The following is a 14,573-nucleotide window of genomic DNA, read 5'->3' as shown; positions in this document are numbered from 1 at the left end:
GAAAATTGGCGACAAAATATTGAGGTTGGCGATTATTTTGGCGACAGCTTTTTGAAAGCCAGGACCATCCCTGAGTAAACATCATTGAACTCAGTCTTCATCTCCATCCTTGTTTCTCTTTAATGCAGTGAACATTCCTATCCTCTTTCAAGAACTCTACATAGAATATTTGCCAATACTAATTTGTATTGAATGCATGGCATATCTTGATTTCACTCCACAGATAAAAGCTGTACATTGTTATGACATTTCACTTTCAGCTCATAGACAAAATTAAAAAATAATACTGCTCTCTAGTCTGGAATTGCAAAAATTCTCCATTATTAGTCTGCAGCATTGTGCTCTGAACACAAGATTGTATTGGTTTAATTTTAGTTTAAATTTATATTCCCAGAAAATATAAACTGAACACTAACATGTAGTGTTTTAATTAATAGATATTAAAAGTTGCTACATTACATAGGTTGAGTTACCATTATTAAATAAAGTCATCTATTATTATTATTATTATTATTATTATTATTATTATTTCAAAGGCAATTGCATGTTATTACATTTTTCAAGTTGCATGGTCGAGTAGCTGCATGGACAGTATGGAAGTTAGCAACCATATTCTTTAGACTGCTTCATAGTCATCATGTCGGCGGATGATATTTAACATGTTCATTATCATTCTGTGAAACCAATGACAATCAAAGTTCTGTGGTTTGAAGCATTTTCATATGTAATGTTTTGAGTGGTAACACATTTTTGAAAATGTTCCCTCACATTTTGCCTGGTTAGCTTTACAACAGAGATCAGTCAATATTCAGAAATTGAAACTGTTTATTTGGTATCGTCTTTCAGCATATTTACCATTTGTACTCACTTATAAGTTGAGTTAACTAAATACAATTTAGTGCCTAATATGATTAGATAGTTACAAAATATATCCAAAGTCAGTTCCCATAATATCTGACATTACAACCAGTTTCTTCTAGGGGAGATAAATCTGACAGGAACTGAACAGTATCTTTAGGTGGCCTGTTCAATATACATGTATTATACCGTATCAAAATGCTTCCAGCAGAAAATAAATGATGATTGCTTTGTAACTGTTTTATGAGTAGAAATAAAGTGGTTCAGGTATAATTACTGGAGAACGTGATCTTTTCTGTATAAAGTGATTTATGCCTGTGATTTTTCTGGTAGTAAGACAGTAATACTGTCGTAAAGTCCATCTACCACATATACCATTTTATAGGTCAAATTTGAAAGAAAAAAACAGTATTTATGTTTTATCCATTTTGACTTTTTGCCTTGTTTAATTATAATTCTGTTATGAGGGATTATTTGAGATGATTATTTAAGGAAGTTCATTTCTTTTTGTATCAATTAATGTGCTGAAACCTCTGCTCTCTTCCAAAGCTAAAAACTGTCATCAGACAATATTACAAGTTCAACAAAGCTTGGAAAACAGAGTTTATATCTGCAGGCAACAAACAATGGTCCAGAGTTTGCATTATGTGTTTCATGCAAAGTGGATTTTAAAATAGAATATGGGGGAAGAAATGGTGTCACCTGACATATGCAGACACCGACATATAGGAGAAATCTGAACCAAAAACTTCTAAGAGCCTGTTAAGGGCAAAACTTAATAATCACAATAAATGTTATCGGTGGATATCAAGGAGTAAACTTTTAAAAATGCTTTTGGATTTTAAGAAAAATAGTCTCTCCAGGAAACTAAAGATATAAAACTCCTCTCCGTTTTATTTAAGTGACAATATTCTGAGTTATATTAATTATTTTTATTGTATTATTGCCATCCGATTCTGGTTGATGTTCTGAAATTGATTTAGAGAGTACATATAATTGCACAAAATTGCAGTTTTGTTTTCATTCACCTTAAATTTATGTCACTAAGAAATGCTACTGATTTTGAAGCCCGTCTGCTGATAGAAATCTTATTGATCTGATATCCTGGCTCAGTCATGTGTATGGTGATTGTTGTCCGCATTTTGTACTGCTGGAGCTATAGACACAGTTATTCTGCATTTTTATATATATGATCTACCTGTTTACTTGCAACAGATCTTCATGTAATCTCTCTCTTTCTCTCGAAAGAAAAGATTAAGTAAGAATCATTTTCCTTAAACTTTTGAAAAATTGCACCTAGAAAGATGGAGTGAATTTTGGACTCCAAATAAGATTACGAACATCTGTAGATTAACACTTTCTTAATTAACTGCAAGTTCAAAAAAAAAAAATCTTTCTCAATGCATAGGGTAGTCTTTGACCAGACGAAATATGTAGTAAAATGGACAGCGTTTTACACATATCCTCAGAATCATTAGTTCTTGTCTTTAAATGTATTTTTTTACAAAGAACACTGCTCCATTAAACTATTTAAACAAATATGCCCTTTTTCAGAGAAAGCAATGAATGCAGACGAGGGCTCTTGTTTGATCTGACCCAATGATCATACAATTCCCCATAATCTTTAAATACCAAAACATTTCTTAGAATCAAATATAGAATAATTTGTGATACCCCCATAAAAAATATTGGATATTTATTGATTTTGCTGACTGAAATTATACAATCTGTGATGATATTGACATACAGCTTCAACAATTAATTTTGATTTTCATTGCCTTTCAGGATACAATTAATGATGTTGATGCCTTTATTTTGTGTCTATTCATTGTTTGTGTATTGCATCTATATATAAAAAAAAGTTTGTTTTGTTGTTTTTTATTGTTGTTGTTTTTCTTTTTTTAAGTAAACGGCTGTTGCATTGATGTAATGGCAAGATTTCCATTGTTCCCTTATAGATGTCTTTGTATCTTGTGCATGATCTTCAGCTGTTAAAACCTGCTTGTTAAGATACCTTAGAACTCAATAAATTTTCAAAGGCAACTACCAGACCTGGAGATCATGAAACTCAGAGCTTGAGTTTGAGATTAATTTTTCACACTCAGCCATTAAAATTTGACTTTTAAAAAAACTAAAGCCTCTATGAGTAGTTAACACTTGATCTCATGCTTAAACCAAGGCAGAACAGTTTTAAGATCTCCAAACCAGATTTGTGCTGAAGTAGTATGAATTAAGTCTTGACCAGTCTACATTTACCAAAGAAAAAAATTAGAATATTAATAACCATTGCAACCAGTCTGCAATGAAACATACATGGAACCTCTTATCATTTCAGCTGTAGGGTCAGGGGTCCCTAAGGACAAGGAAGGGGCCCCTACTATAACAATAACTGAAGATCACAGTGTACCCTTCGATGAAGATGTATACTACTCATATCAGAAGGCTCTTGAACAGAGCATTGCCAAAGGTTAGACTCATGGTTGTGGTGTGTTACATCTCCATGAAAACATTGTCCATTCATCTGATCACCTCATAGAAAAGTTTAATATTTTCACCAGTAGCTTTTTCCACCAATTGATGGCTCAGTGCAATGCATGCATAAAATGTGCATATATATGCGCAAGGATTGAAACTGGATAAAAATGTGAATGACGACACAAGAAAGAACCCAGGTGAAAGAACACAGTAATGGTTTTCAGCAAAATAGAAAATAACCTAACAAGTGCTGCAGCAGTGTCAGTATCTTTGACGTACCATATTTGCTTCATACATCTTGGTTTTAGGTGGTGCATGTACAGTATTCACAGCATAGAAGAATAAAAAAAAGAGAAATTAAGTAAATTTGCAAAGTATTTCAGCTAATGTTACATAGATAAATCACATGCCTAAATGTTTGTGATAAAGAAAAGCCAAGGTTTGATCAGATGGATGTTCAAATGGAATGATTTTGGTGTTTTATGGCATACACCAACTATAAAGGATTATGTATACCTGAGTGTTGTTCAGTTTGCAGTGAGGTACACATATGCCCGACAGTGGATGAAATAATATGCAATATGTCCTTGGCACAGAGCTCTAGATCCTGGAAAAGGAGAATTCCATTTATATTTCCTTTGATGTTGCCTTTTGTGTTGTATGCTTTCATATTGTGTAAAGTTGTCATTTTAGGTTGAGTGTTTTATTGTAGCAGTCCTGACTGGAACTGATGAATGTTGTCTGCAGCACACCTTTGTACCTGTTTCTAGAAACAGACATTATTAAACATGGAATGCTTGTTTTGCATGAGAACAGTGGAAAGGATCTCATTTATTTCTGTGTCCATTCTGAATTAAAGGTACTGTATTTATATCCTTATATTTTTTTCAGTTTGATGTTGTTTTCTTTTTTTAGCTTTGCAGCAGGTTTTTGTGATTTCCATAATAACTGAGTACTATATTATGGAGTATTATCATATTGATTACTATCACATGGAATATTATCATATTGACTACTTTCATAAGGAGTATTATTGAATACTTTCTATTGGAGTATTATCATATTGAGTACTTTTATATGGAGTATTATCATATTGAGTACTTTTATATGGAATATTATCATATTGAGTACTTTCATATGGAATATTGTCATATTGACTACTTTCATATAGAGTATTATATTGAGTACTTGCATATGGAGTATTATCATATTGAGTACTTTCATATGGAGTATTATATTTGAGTACTTTCATATGGAGTATTATATTGAATACTTGCATATGGGTTATTATCATATTGAGTAGTTTCATAAGAGGTCCATGAATTTATATGAATATGCGTACAATATTTTATAGTTACCCTTATTCCTTTACTGACATGTTCTTCTCCTTGCTGACATGTTCGTATCTCAGTATTGAAATATATTGTTTGTTTTGCTTGATTATAGTTTCATACAAATGCTTTCATTATTTTTGCCAGAGTCTGTACAGATTTCATTTCTGACATATGCTTGGAAATTTTAAGATATTTGTAGAGGATCTTAAATTTGTATTGCCTCATGTATATTTCTGTTGTCACCATTTTCAGGAAATCCTCATGGAATTAAAAATAATAATCTTTAATAATGACTTCCTTTTCAGATTCTTCATTGCATTTTACTGTAAAATATTCCTGTCAGTACAGAATTGTTTTTAGATTATTTATGATCTAATATGTATTTAATTTCAGCTATATCATCTTTTTTTGTGTATGGAAAGACTGAACAAAATTCAGTGTAAGGTGGAACCTGAATGTTATTGTCTTTCCCTTTTAATTTTGGCTTTATTTGATCCAAACAGTAACCACTAATGCTTTTAGCTTGACAAGGTTTTATGTATTTCAGGCACTAGATAAACCCAAGTGCACACTACTTTTGTAGACAGAAAATTATTCTAATGATTTTCATATTTGTAAGCTTCATCTTTTATTAATAATGGAGGATGGTGTGCAAAGTTCAGGGTGAGGGCGGCACTGTAGGCAGAGGCAGTGCTGAATGCACTGTTCACACAGGGCACAATTTCCACTTGGTCTGGCTTGGTCAGCAATTAGGTTATTATAATCAGATTCAGAAATTTCAGTGTCATTTATAATCTTATGAAAATATATCCATCAGATTAATAGATGTCTCCTTTTTTGGCACAACATTGATCATGCTGTATTTCAAGCAAAATTGCAGTTTCTGTAACCTCCCAGACCAGAGAGTTTTCCTCCCTGAGATGAGGGGGTCCCTCCTGTCACTCACAGAATTCTTCCTTGTAGACAAAATTATGATTGAAAACAATAAAATAGCATTTTTTCACACCTTGCAGTTACAGATGCTCATGTTGAGATACTGTTCACCCACTTTATAGTCAAACACAATCTCCAGTTTATGGTAGCAGATCATTTTGCAGATCTAGTCAAAATAATGTTCCCTGACTCATAAATTACGAAATGTTCTGACACAAACTGACAAAACTACTCGCATAATGACCCAAACTTTGGGTCTCATTGGGAAAAGGAAATTAAAGACATCTGCCATGATGAAAAATTCACCATTCTCACTGAAAGTCCTCCCTCTTAAGAGCAAAAAGCCAAATTTTGCAGTCTCCTGATATGTCCTAAGGTGACTGCTGTCTTCTTTCTGATGTATGCTTATTAAATTATACACTAAGTTATCTGACTTGCAGCCAACAGTTGTATTTAACCTTGGGTCCCATTATTGCTGAATTATTAAATGTCATTTTTATTTAACCCCTGTACAAAAGATCAATGTTTTCAGTCAGTTTGTTGCCCCATTTCCATACTCTGGATAATTTTAAGACATGAAAGAAGTGAACAATTTGGAGAGTTTTTAGAGGTCTCTTTACAGAGACAAAAAAAATTAAATTAATGTGTGCAACCAAAGTTCAGGATTTTATATGATTCCATAGAATTACCTGTATTACAAGAACTTTCATTCATAGAAGATGGACCTATTGCATATAAATACCTGTATTACCAGAACTTTCATTCATAGAAGATAGACCCATTGCAGGCTTGGGGATGTAGAACCAGTCTGATGTGCCCTCCTCCTTGTCATAAGAGTTGATTAATGGAAGGAGGAGCTGTGGTGGCTCGGTGGTTAGCATGTTCGGGTTGTGACTAACAATGTGTGGGTTATTATCCATCTGTTGGATAAACCTGTATCAGCTACTATGATGTGTCCTTTGGCAATGCACATTCCTTTAGTTGCCTTGTGATTTGATAACCTACTTTTGTGGCAATGCCTTAAAATGTCAGATAAAACTATTTGAAGATAGTACAGTAGCATATCATGTATTTTACTTAGACACTAACACTGTTGCATTATTCTTAATAAAACTGTTTAGACATATAGCCACAATTCATACACAATCATCATGTAACTTTGTTCTGCTAGCTTCTGTGAAATCCAGCATATATAGCAGAACTTTTACTGCTCTCATCTCCTCTGAGAATATTAATTTTTTTTATTCCATAATTTACTGCAGTTTTATATCTAAACTGTAAATGTTTCATATTTGAGGGAAAGGCAAAATAAGCAACATTTCCATAATGTGGGGTTTAAAATATTTGGGACTTTCCATTCATCGGTAGAAGCCAAATGTCCCTATCTTAACAACAGTAAAGCTCCACTTTCTTTCAGAAAGGTTGTGGATAACAACAACAGTGCAGTTTTATTTGTGCTGGATTTCAGAATTAGCAAATACTAATCTGTCTGTTCCTTTAACTTTACAGAACTGAAAATATATAGTATACTATTTCATGTACCTTATTAACACATACTAACACTCACCTCCTTCCTTCTTTTAACTGCTTGCTAAACTTGGATTGTTGGTGTTGGTTGGTTGGTCTTGTTAAGCAGAGGCAGCCAAAAAGGCAGAACCAGAGTCATCGCCAGAAGAGGAGAAACATATATCTGTTGCTTCTATTATTCAGATGTTCAATAAAACTCCCGCAGCAGAAACTGTTCTTAAGAAAATTGAACAACTTGATCATGATATTGATAAGAAAGCGATGCTGAAACCAAATGAAATTATTCTTATTGAAAAACCTAAACAGGAGGAAAGTAAAAAATCTGATGATTTACTTGAGGACTTACATGGAGACAGAGGAGCAGAACTGAAGATTGAGAAGGCTCTGGAAGATGGACAAACTGATATTTCTCCAAGAACTCATGTAAGACAGCTTGTTGAGCAGATTGAGTCAAAAGTGGACAGAATCACTGCGGTCATGAAAGAGGAGGTTGCTATTCATGAGCAAAAGCAGGTGTTCACAAAAGAGGAAATGATTACCTCCAACATAGAGGTAAATGAGGTGGCCAGAGAGGAGGAAAGAAAAGCTGTGGATTTTGAAGTCAGAGAGCAACAAGAAGAGACATTAGCTGAATTTGAAAAGAGACTCACAGAAAATGTGGTAGAGTCAGATGAGGAAGACTGGGAAATTGTGGATGATGTAGATATGGAAGATTTATTAGAGGAGCCTAGCAAACTTCCATCTCCAACACCATTTGAGACTCAAATGCCAAGTCAGGAGATTGACACCATGTTGTTCAAAGCTAGTGTTCATGAGATTTTGCAGCCTACAGAAGAAGATGAGCATGTCCAAACTATTGAGGAAAAAACAGTTTTTCAAGCTCACGTAGAAGAAATTGTGACTGAATCTATGAAAGATGGGATCTGTCAGCTAGAAGCAACTACAGAGAGAATGGAAGAAGGTAATGCTCTTGAGTATACTTCTGATTTGAAGAGTGACAAAGAATTCATCAAGCTGGAAGAAAAGAGTGAAATGCCCATCAAAACTGTACTGGACACAAAGCAATTACAGGAGTATCAAACAATCACAGAAAAAATAATTGATGAACCAGAGGAATTTGTACAGCCAGTTGATTCACTAGCATCAGAGGTTCATGAAGACAGACCAGCTATAGTCGAAACCAGGTTGCCAGAAACCTTTTTGGAATCAGAAATATTTCAGACTGCAGAGGCATCCACAGTATCCTTTGAACAAGATAAGAAAGAACAGGAATTAATTGTGGATAGGGCAACTGCTCCTGATACACTGGATAAAGACTCTCTAATGGAAGCAACTGAGCTTGCAGCTTCCCAGGAATCTGAATCAGCTCATATACTTCAAGAGCAAACATTTGAAAGTTTTGCAGTATGTGTGGACAAAGTGTCAGTGATTAAAGCTGAAGTAGAGGTAACTGAAACTACAATAGACAAAATAGCTTTAGGATCAGAGGCATTGCATGCTGTTAAAGAATCAGATGTGACCTCAGAAACTTTACAGTTAGAGAACGTAGAGAGAGTGGAATCTGTTGACTTGGACATTGTGAAGAAAACAGAAGAAGCTGATACATCTCATCTGAAAGAAAGTTTAGACAAAGAAGAGGAGTTTAGTACCACTAAAGAGAGGTGGTCACCAAAACTTGAACAAGAGGAAGAAATTCAAGTCACAACATCTAGAGAGGACATAGAAGAGCAGATTGATATAACTGTTGAAAAGACTTTTGATGCCAAGCATGAAGTCACTGAATCACTAAAAATAGAGGAAGCCCATGAAAAAACACTACTGACAACAGTTACTTTATCTGAAACTAGTGGAGACACATTCAAGACTACAGTTCCTTTTGAAGATGGTGTAGAGTCTGTGATTGAAACAGTAGATGTGAAGGAAGAGGTCACTGAAATCAAAGAAATATCTTACTTGTCAAAAGATGATGACATGTTTGAGATGACCATTGCAGAAATCAAGGAGAAAGAAGAATTTGAATTGGAACAGGTTGAAATGCTTCAGGAGACACAAAGTATCCAGCCAACAGAAGAAATCACTGAAATTAATCTAGTGGAACAAGAAGATACATCTTTCATCAAAGAAGAGTCTCCAATTAAAAGAGAAATTGAATCTCATGAATCTTTATTAGTAGCAAAAGTTGATGAAGGTGAGCAGACTTTTGACAAGGAGAGAGGCATTTCTGAGGAATCTGATGTGCATTTAAGAGAACCTCTTTCTTATGGTCAGTATACTTTAGAGGAAAAAGAAAAAGAAATTAAGGACAGAATGGATACAGACAGAGAAGATTTTGATAGATCATGTGAGGAAGATCTTTCCCAAGAAGAGGAGACTTACAAAGAGGGAATGATCATTAGACTGAAAGAAGATGTGACAGAAATATCAGAAAAGGAGCCAGAAGAACCATTGGAAGATCATTTTCAAGAAGAAGAAGAGACTTTTGAAATTGAAAAGGTGGAGGAAAAAATCGAAATTTTTGATGCACATATAGAGGATATTAAACAGGATTTCGAAGAAACTACACCTCTAAAAGAAGAGACTTTCATTGAAAAGCACTTTGTTGAACAGAAAAAGGTTGAGACAGAAAAAGAGCTAGAAAAGCACTTTGAAAATATTCTTTCTCAAACAGAAGAGACTTTTAAAGTACAGGAGACCACCATAATGAAAGTTAATGTAGAGCACAGACATGAAAAGGATTCAGAAGAACCTTGTGAAGATTATTATGAAATGGAAAAGACTTTGGTTGAAAGGAAGAAAGAGGAATACACAACAAAGGTGCTTGAACAATATGACAGGGATCTTCAAAAGCCCCATGGAGAAAGTCATTCCCAAGAGTTGAAGAGTATTGAACAAAATGAGATCTTTGGGAAGGAAGCTGAAGCAGCTGACATCATCAAGAAAGAGCCTGAAAAGCCTCAGACAGTAACTGAAACATCTTTAGAAGCCAGATATGATGAACTAGAGAAAAAAGATACTGCAGAAATTTCAAAAACTGCTCAAGAAGAGATTCTTGTCACCACATCACAAATTGTTATAGTACCTCAGTCAGAATCCCCAGTATCAGATGAAGATTTAGTAGAGAAGCCGTTACATATTTCCACTTCCATATTTCCAGCTGAAGACTATTCACCTGACCAAGATGATGAACCTGAACGACAAGATGAAGTTTTTGGCAGTGAGTTGGATGAAGATGCTGGAACTACTGAGAAGGTATCTCATGAGTGTATGGAGACAACAACAGAGGTTAGTACTTACAGATCAGAGATCGTGAAAGAACATACATTCAAAATGGAATCTAAAGAAGTGGAAATTTTTGAGCAAAAGAAAGACATTTTCGATCAAAGCTTAACTGGAGAGGATGGTAGATTCACTCCACAAGAAGAAGAGACAACACATGTAATCAGGCAGTCTCAGACTTCAACTGGAGAGGATATTATCACTGGCACTGTGTCAAAGAAAACTCTTTCTGGTACGGAATCTACAGAAATATCAGATGAAGATTTAAAGGAAAGAGATGGGGAGCAAGAGGATATAGAGGGTTACATCAAGAAGCAGATGATTGAAGATGAAGTTGTGGATATAAAGGATGAATCCTATCTGCATGGGCATATTCTTAGTGGCATCATGATTGCAGCTAATGAAGAAATGGAGGGAGAACCTGTAGGTTTTTCTGTACATTTAAGTGAAGATGAGTTTGTGGTCCAAACTGAGGTTGACCAAGCTGTAGTTAAAACAAACACTGAATCTGAAGAACAGATCACTTACATGGATGATTTAAAATCAGAACAGACAGACAAAAATAAGATAATGATGCATAGCCAAAAGGAAACAAATGTGGTATTTTCTCTTGAAGAGGCAGAAGAACAGACCATTGCTGATAGAGCTGAATCAACTGCTGAAGTGATAGAAATAATTGAAGGTGATGAAGAGGCTTTAGATGAATCAGACTTAGATAAGCTTCAGGTAGAATATGACCAAGAATATACTTTTACCTATGCTGAAGACCAAGCAGTCACTGTAATTGAACAGGAGTCTGTTGCAAAACGAAACCTTGTTTCAGACCATTATGTGTCTGTATCTCATTCATACACTGTAGATGAAAAACAAGCAACTGAAATGGAAACAAGAAAACATATTCAGATTACAGATCTAGATGCAGATGATGATTTTCTAGAAGAGGTATCGCAGGTGAGTGATGAATTACACCTGGATAGGGCTGTTTACATTGATAGAAAAGAAGAAATAATTTTGGAAGAACCTGAGACAGAAGAAAAACGAGCAGTAATTGATATACTAGAGCAGTCAGTTGATAGGGTGGAATCAATGGTTGAAACCTCAGTCTCCCAGTTTTTGAGAGAACAGATCTCAACTACGGATTTTTCTGAAACAAAAACTCCATTGGATGAAAATATTTCTTTAGAGGTAGATGGTAGATATGTTGAAAGAACAGAGAGTTTTATCATCCAGACTGCAGAAGGGATTAAGAAGGACTACTATGATTCTAGAGATCAGTTTGTCGAAATGGATGACTTAATTCCAGACATTTCATCAAAATTATCAGATCACAGTGCCCAAGGTACTTCTTTCAGTCCTGGACGTTTTGAAGTAGTAGGTGGTACAGATGGAGTCATAGATGCTGGTGACATACCAACTGATAAGCTTGCCAAAGATAGTCTCCCAGCTGAAAAGGACTTTACTGATGAATTGAAAATTGATTTAGATGTTGAAGACAGCAGAGTGGAAAGTGAACAAAGTTCAGAAAGACCTCTATCTCCAACTGATTATACATTGGAAACAGAAACTGACATGGAAGAGTCTCAGCTGGTGGAGAAAGCTATGTTGGAATTGGGATCTGGCAAAGACCTTGAAGGAAGAATTACAGATGATGCTTCAGAGCAGATCTTTATTGAACAACAAATTGAACTTCAGATTGCTGAAACTATCACTGAGACAAGTTCCACATTTGAGTTGAAACCAAAAAAATTTGATGAGGAGGAGCAGGAAGAACCTGAATATCAAGAGGAACGTCCACCATCTCCTTCTGAATACACCCTTGTAGCCTCTCAGGATCAGGAAACCTTGCAAAAAGCACTTGGTATAACCACCAAAGAAGAATATGTAAAAAAGAGTCCAAAGATATTAGAATACAATATGCAAGATGATAACTTTATGACAACATCACAGGATCAGCAGATGCTAGATAGGCTACTAGGCCAGGATGCTGAGACAGTTAGCTCACCTGTAGATTATCCAGAAAAAGATCTTTCTCAAGATATTCAGAGAGATATGATTGATTCGTTTAAGGATGAGCTAAAGCCATCCTTGAAATTGGTACAGCAGGACATTATGTCTCTTTCAATGGATCAAGAAATACTTGAAAAATCCCTGGAAGAAACTGAGGAAGTAGACTTGATGACCATGTCAATGGACCAGGATGAATTGAAGAAATCATTGGGTATTGGTAGAGAAGTTGATCTTATGACTCAGTCAATGGATCAGGAGATGCTTCTCAGGTCTCTCGAAGGAGAGAATGGCTTTAATATTATGACTGCTTCCATGGATGAAGATGCACTCCAAAAATCTCTTTATATAGAAAAAGACACTGATGTTATGATGGCATCCATGGAACACGAGACACTACAGAAATCACTAGAACTGGACAAAATCACAGATTTCATGACTTATTCAATGGATCAAGAAGAATTTTACAAATCACTAGAGCTTGAAAAAAGCAGTGTCCTTATGGCAACATCTATGGATAAGGAGGAAGTGGAAAAATGTTTTGAAGTGGACAAAGTCACCCATATCATGACCACTTCCATTGATGTTGATACACATCAGAAGTTTCAAACAAATAACAGAGGTATTATAACAGTTTCCATGGATCAGGATGAACTAGTAAAATCTCTTGATGTTACGACTTCAGTGTCACAAGGTCCTGAACAAGATAATGTTATTGACCTCATGAGTGCCTCCATGGACCATGAATTACTTCAGAAATCTCTTGAGCTAGAAAGAGAGAAAGATCTAATGACAACTTCTTTGAATCAAGATGCATTTCAGAAATCTCTGGAAGTAGAGGAAGACAAAGACACAGATGTAATGTATACATCAATGGATCATGAGGCACTAAAGAAGTCACTGGAGCTAGAAAAAGGCATAACTCGTATGACATTTTCCATGGATCAAGATACTCTGCAAGAATTTATTGACCATGAGAAACAGGCAGATCTGATGACAACTAGTGAGAATCAAGAGACACTAAAAAAGTCCCAGGAAGTGGAGAAAGGTACAGATCTGATATATAAATCTATGGATTCAGAGGGGGATCTTGTGACAACTTCTGTGGACCAGGAATCACTGCAAAAATCTCTTGAGGTAGAGAAAGTGACAGACCTGATGACAGCCTCTTTTGATCAAGACACACTTCAGATGTCACTTCAGCCAGATAAGAGCACAGATTTCATGACCACTTCTTTGAATGAGGAAACATTCAAAACCTTCACTGTTACTGAATCCTCTTCAGAAGTTGCACAAGTAACTACCATAAAAGTTGAACATAGGATTTCTTTTGACGAGACCATAGATAATCAAGTGGGGATTACAAGACTTGAGTCAGCCAGTGTTCAGGAGAGTAGAGATCAAAAAGGAGAGTTTTTGAGAAAAAAGGTGCAGGAAGTAACTTTGGAGCATGCATACAGTGAGACAACGCATGTTACAGGTAGATATATTTTAATATGGCAGCATACATGAGACATCTTATATTTGATTAGCTCAAAACTGATAAAGATATTTTAAAAACTTGAATCACAAATTATTAAGATATTAAGTTTTTGCATTTTATCATTAATTGCAAAATCAAAAACCATGTACCTGTTTTGTTTGTAAAAAGTTATATATATATATATATATATATATATATATATATATATATATATATATATATATATATATATATATATATATGTATGAGGTCAAGTTATATATTTTGGATTTAGACTTGCATTGTGTTTTGGTCCTACTTAGCACACAAGATTTTGATGAGGTACAAATTGCAAGAAAAAAATCTGGATAAATGAGCTTTGTTGGTAAAAGTAAAATAAAGAATTTTAAACAGACTGAATCAAAACAAGAAGAATTCATAGTGGTGCACCATATCAGTTGTGTTAATTTGCACTTGTAAGATGTCTCATATTTGTATGTAGTTCAGTATCTGTATAGGAAATAGATGTACGGTATCTCTTCCAGTGATTAGCTGTGTGTGTGTATGTATATGAATATATATATACACATACATATATATAGTGTGTGTGTGTTAGCAATGTTTGAGCCATTGCTGGATAGTATTATCCATCATGGGTTTATCTTTTGAGGATTAATGGTATGTTATGGTTTTATTCAGTAGTC

The 14,573-nt window shown here is 34.9% G+C and overlaps 1 protein-coding gene across 1 annotated transcript in view; it reads left to right on the top strand.

The window, feature by feature from the left end:
• LOC149772644 (uncharacterized) overlaps positions 1–14,573 on the top strand; it is a 225,156-nt gene that overhangs the window by 144,793 nt on the left and 65,790 nt on the right. The window contains exons 28-29 of the mRNA XM_089947533.1: positions 3,194–3,325; positions 7,237–13,887. Of these exons, the coding sequence (XP_089803659.1) occupies positions 3,194–3,325; positions 7,237–13,887 (6,783 nt within the window). The remainder of the gene's footprint in view (positions 1–3,193; positions 3,326–7,236; positions 13,888–14,573) is intronic.

Source organism: Sinohyriopsis cumingii, unplaced genomic scaffold (genome assembly GCF_028554795.1).
Source record: "Sinohyriopsis cumingii isolate HCF-2022 unplaced genomic scaffold, ASM2855479v2 utg001324l, whole genome shotgun sequence".
NCBI lineage: Eukaryota > Metazoa > Mollusca > Bivalvia > Unionida > Unionidae > Sinohyriopsis > Sinohyriopsis cumingii.
This window is presented reverse-complemented; position numbering and strand designations above follow the sequence as displayed.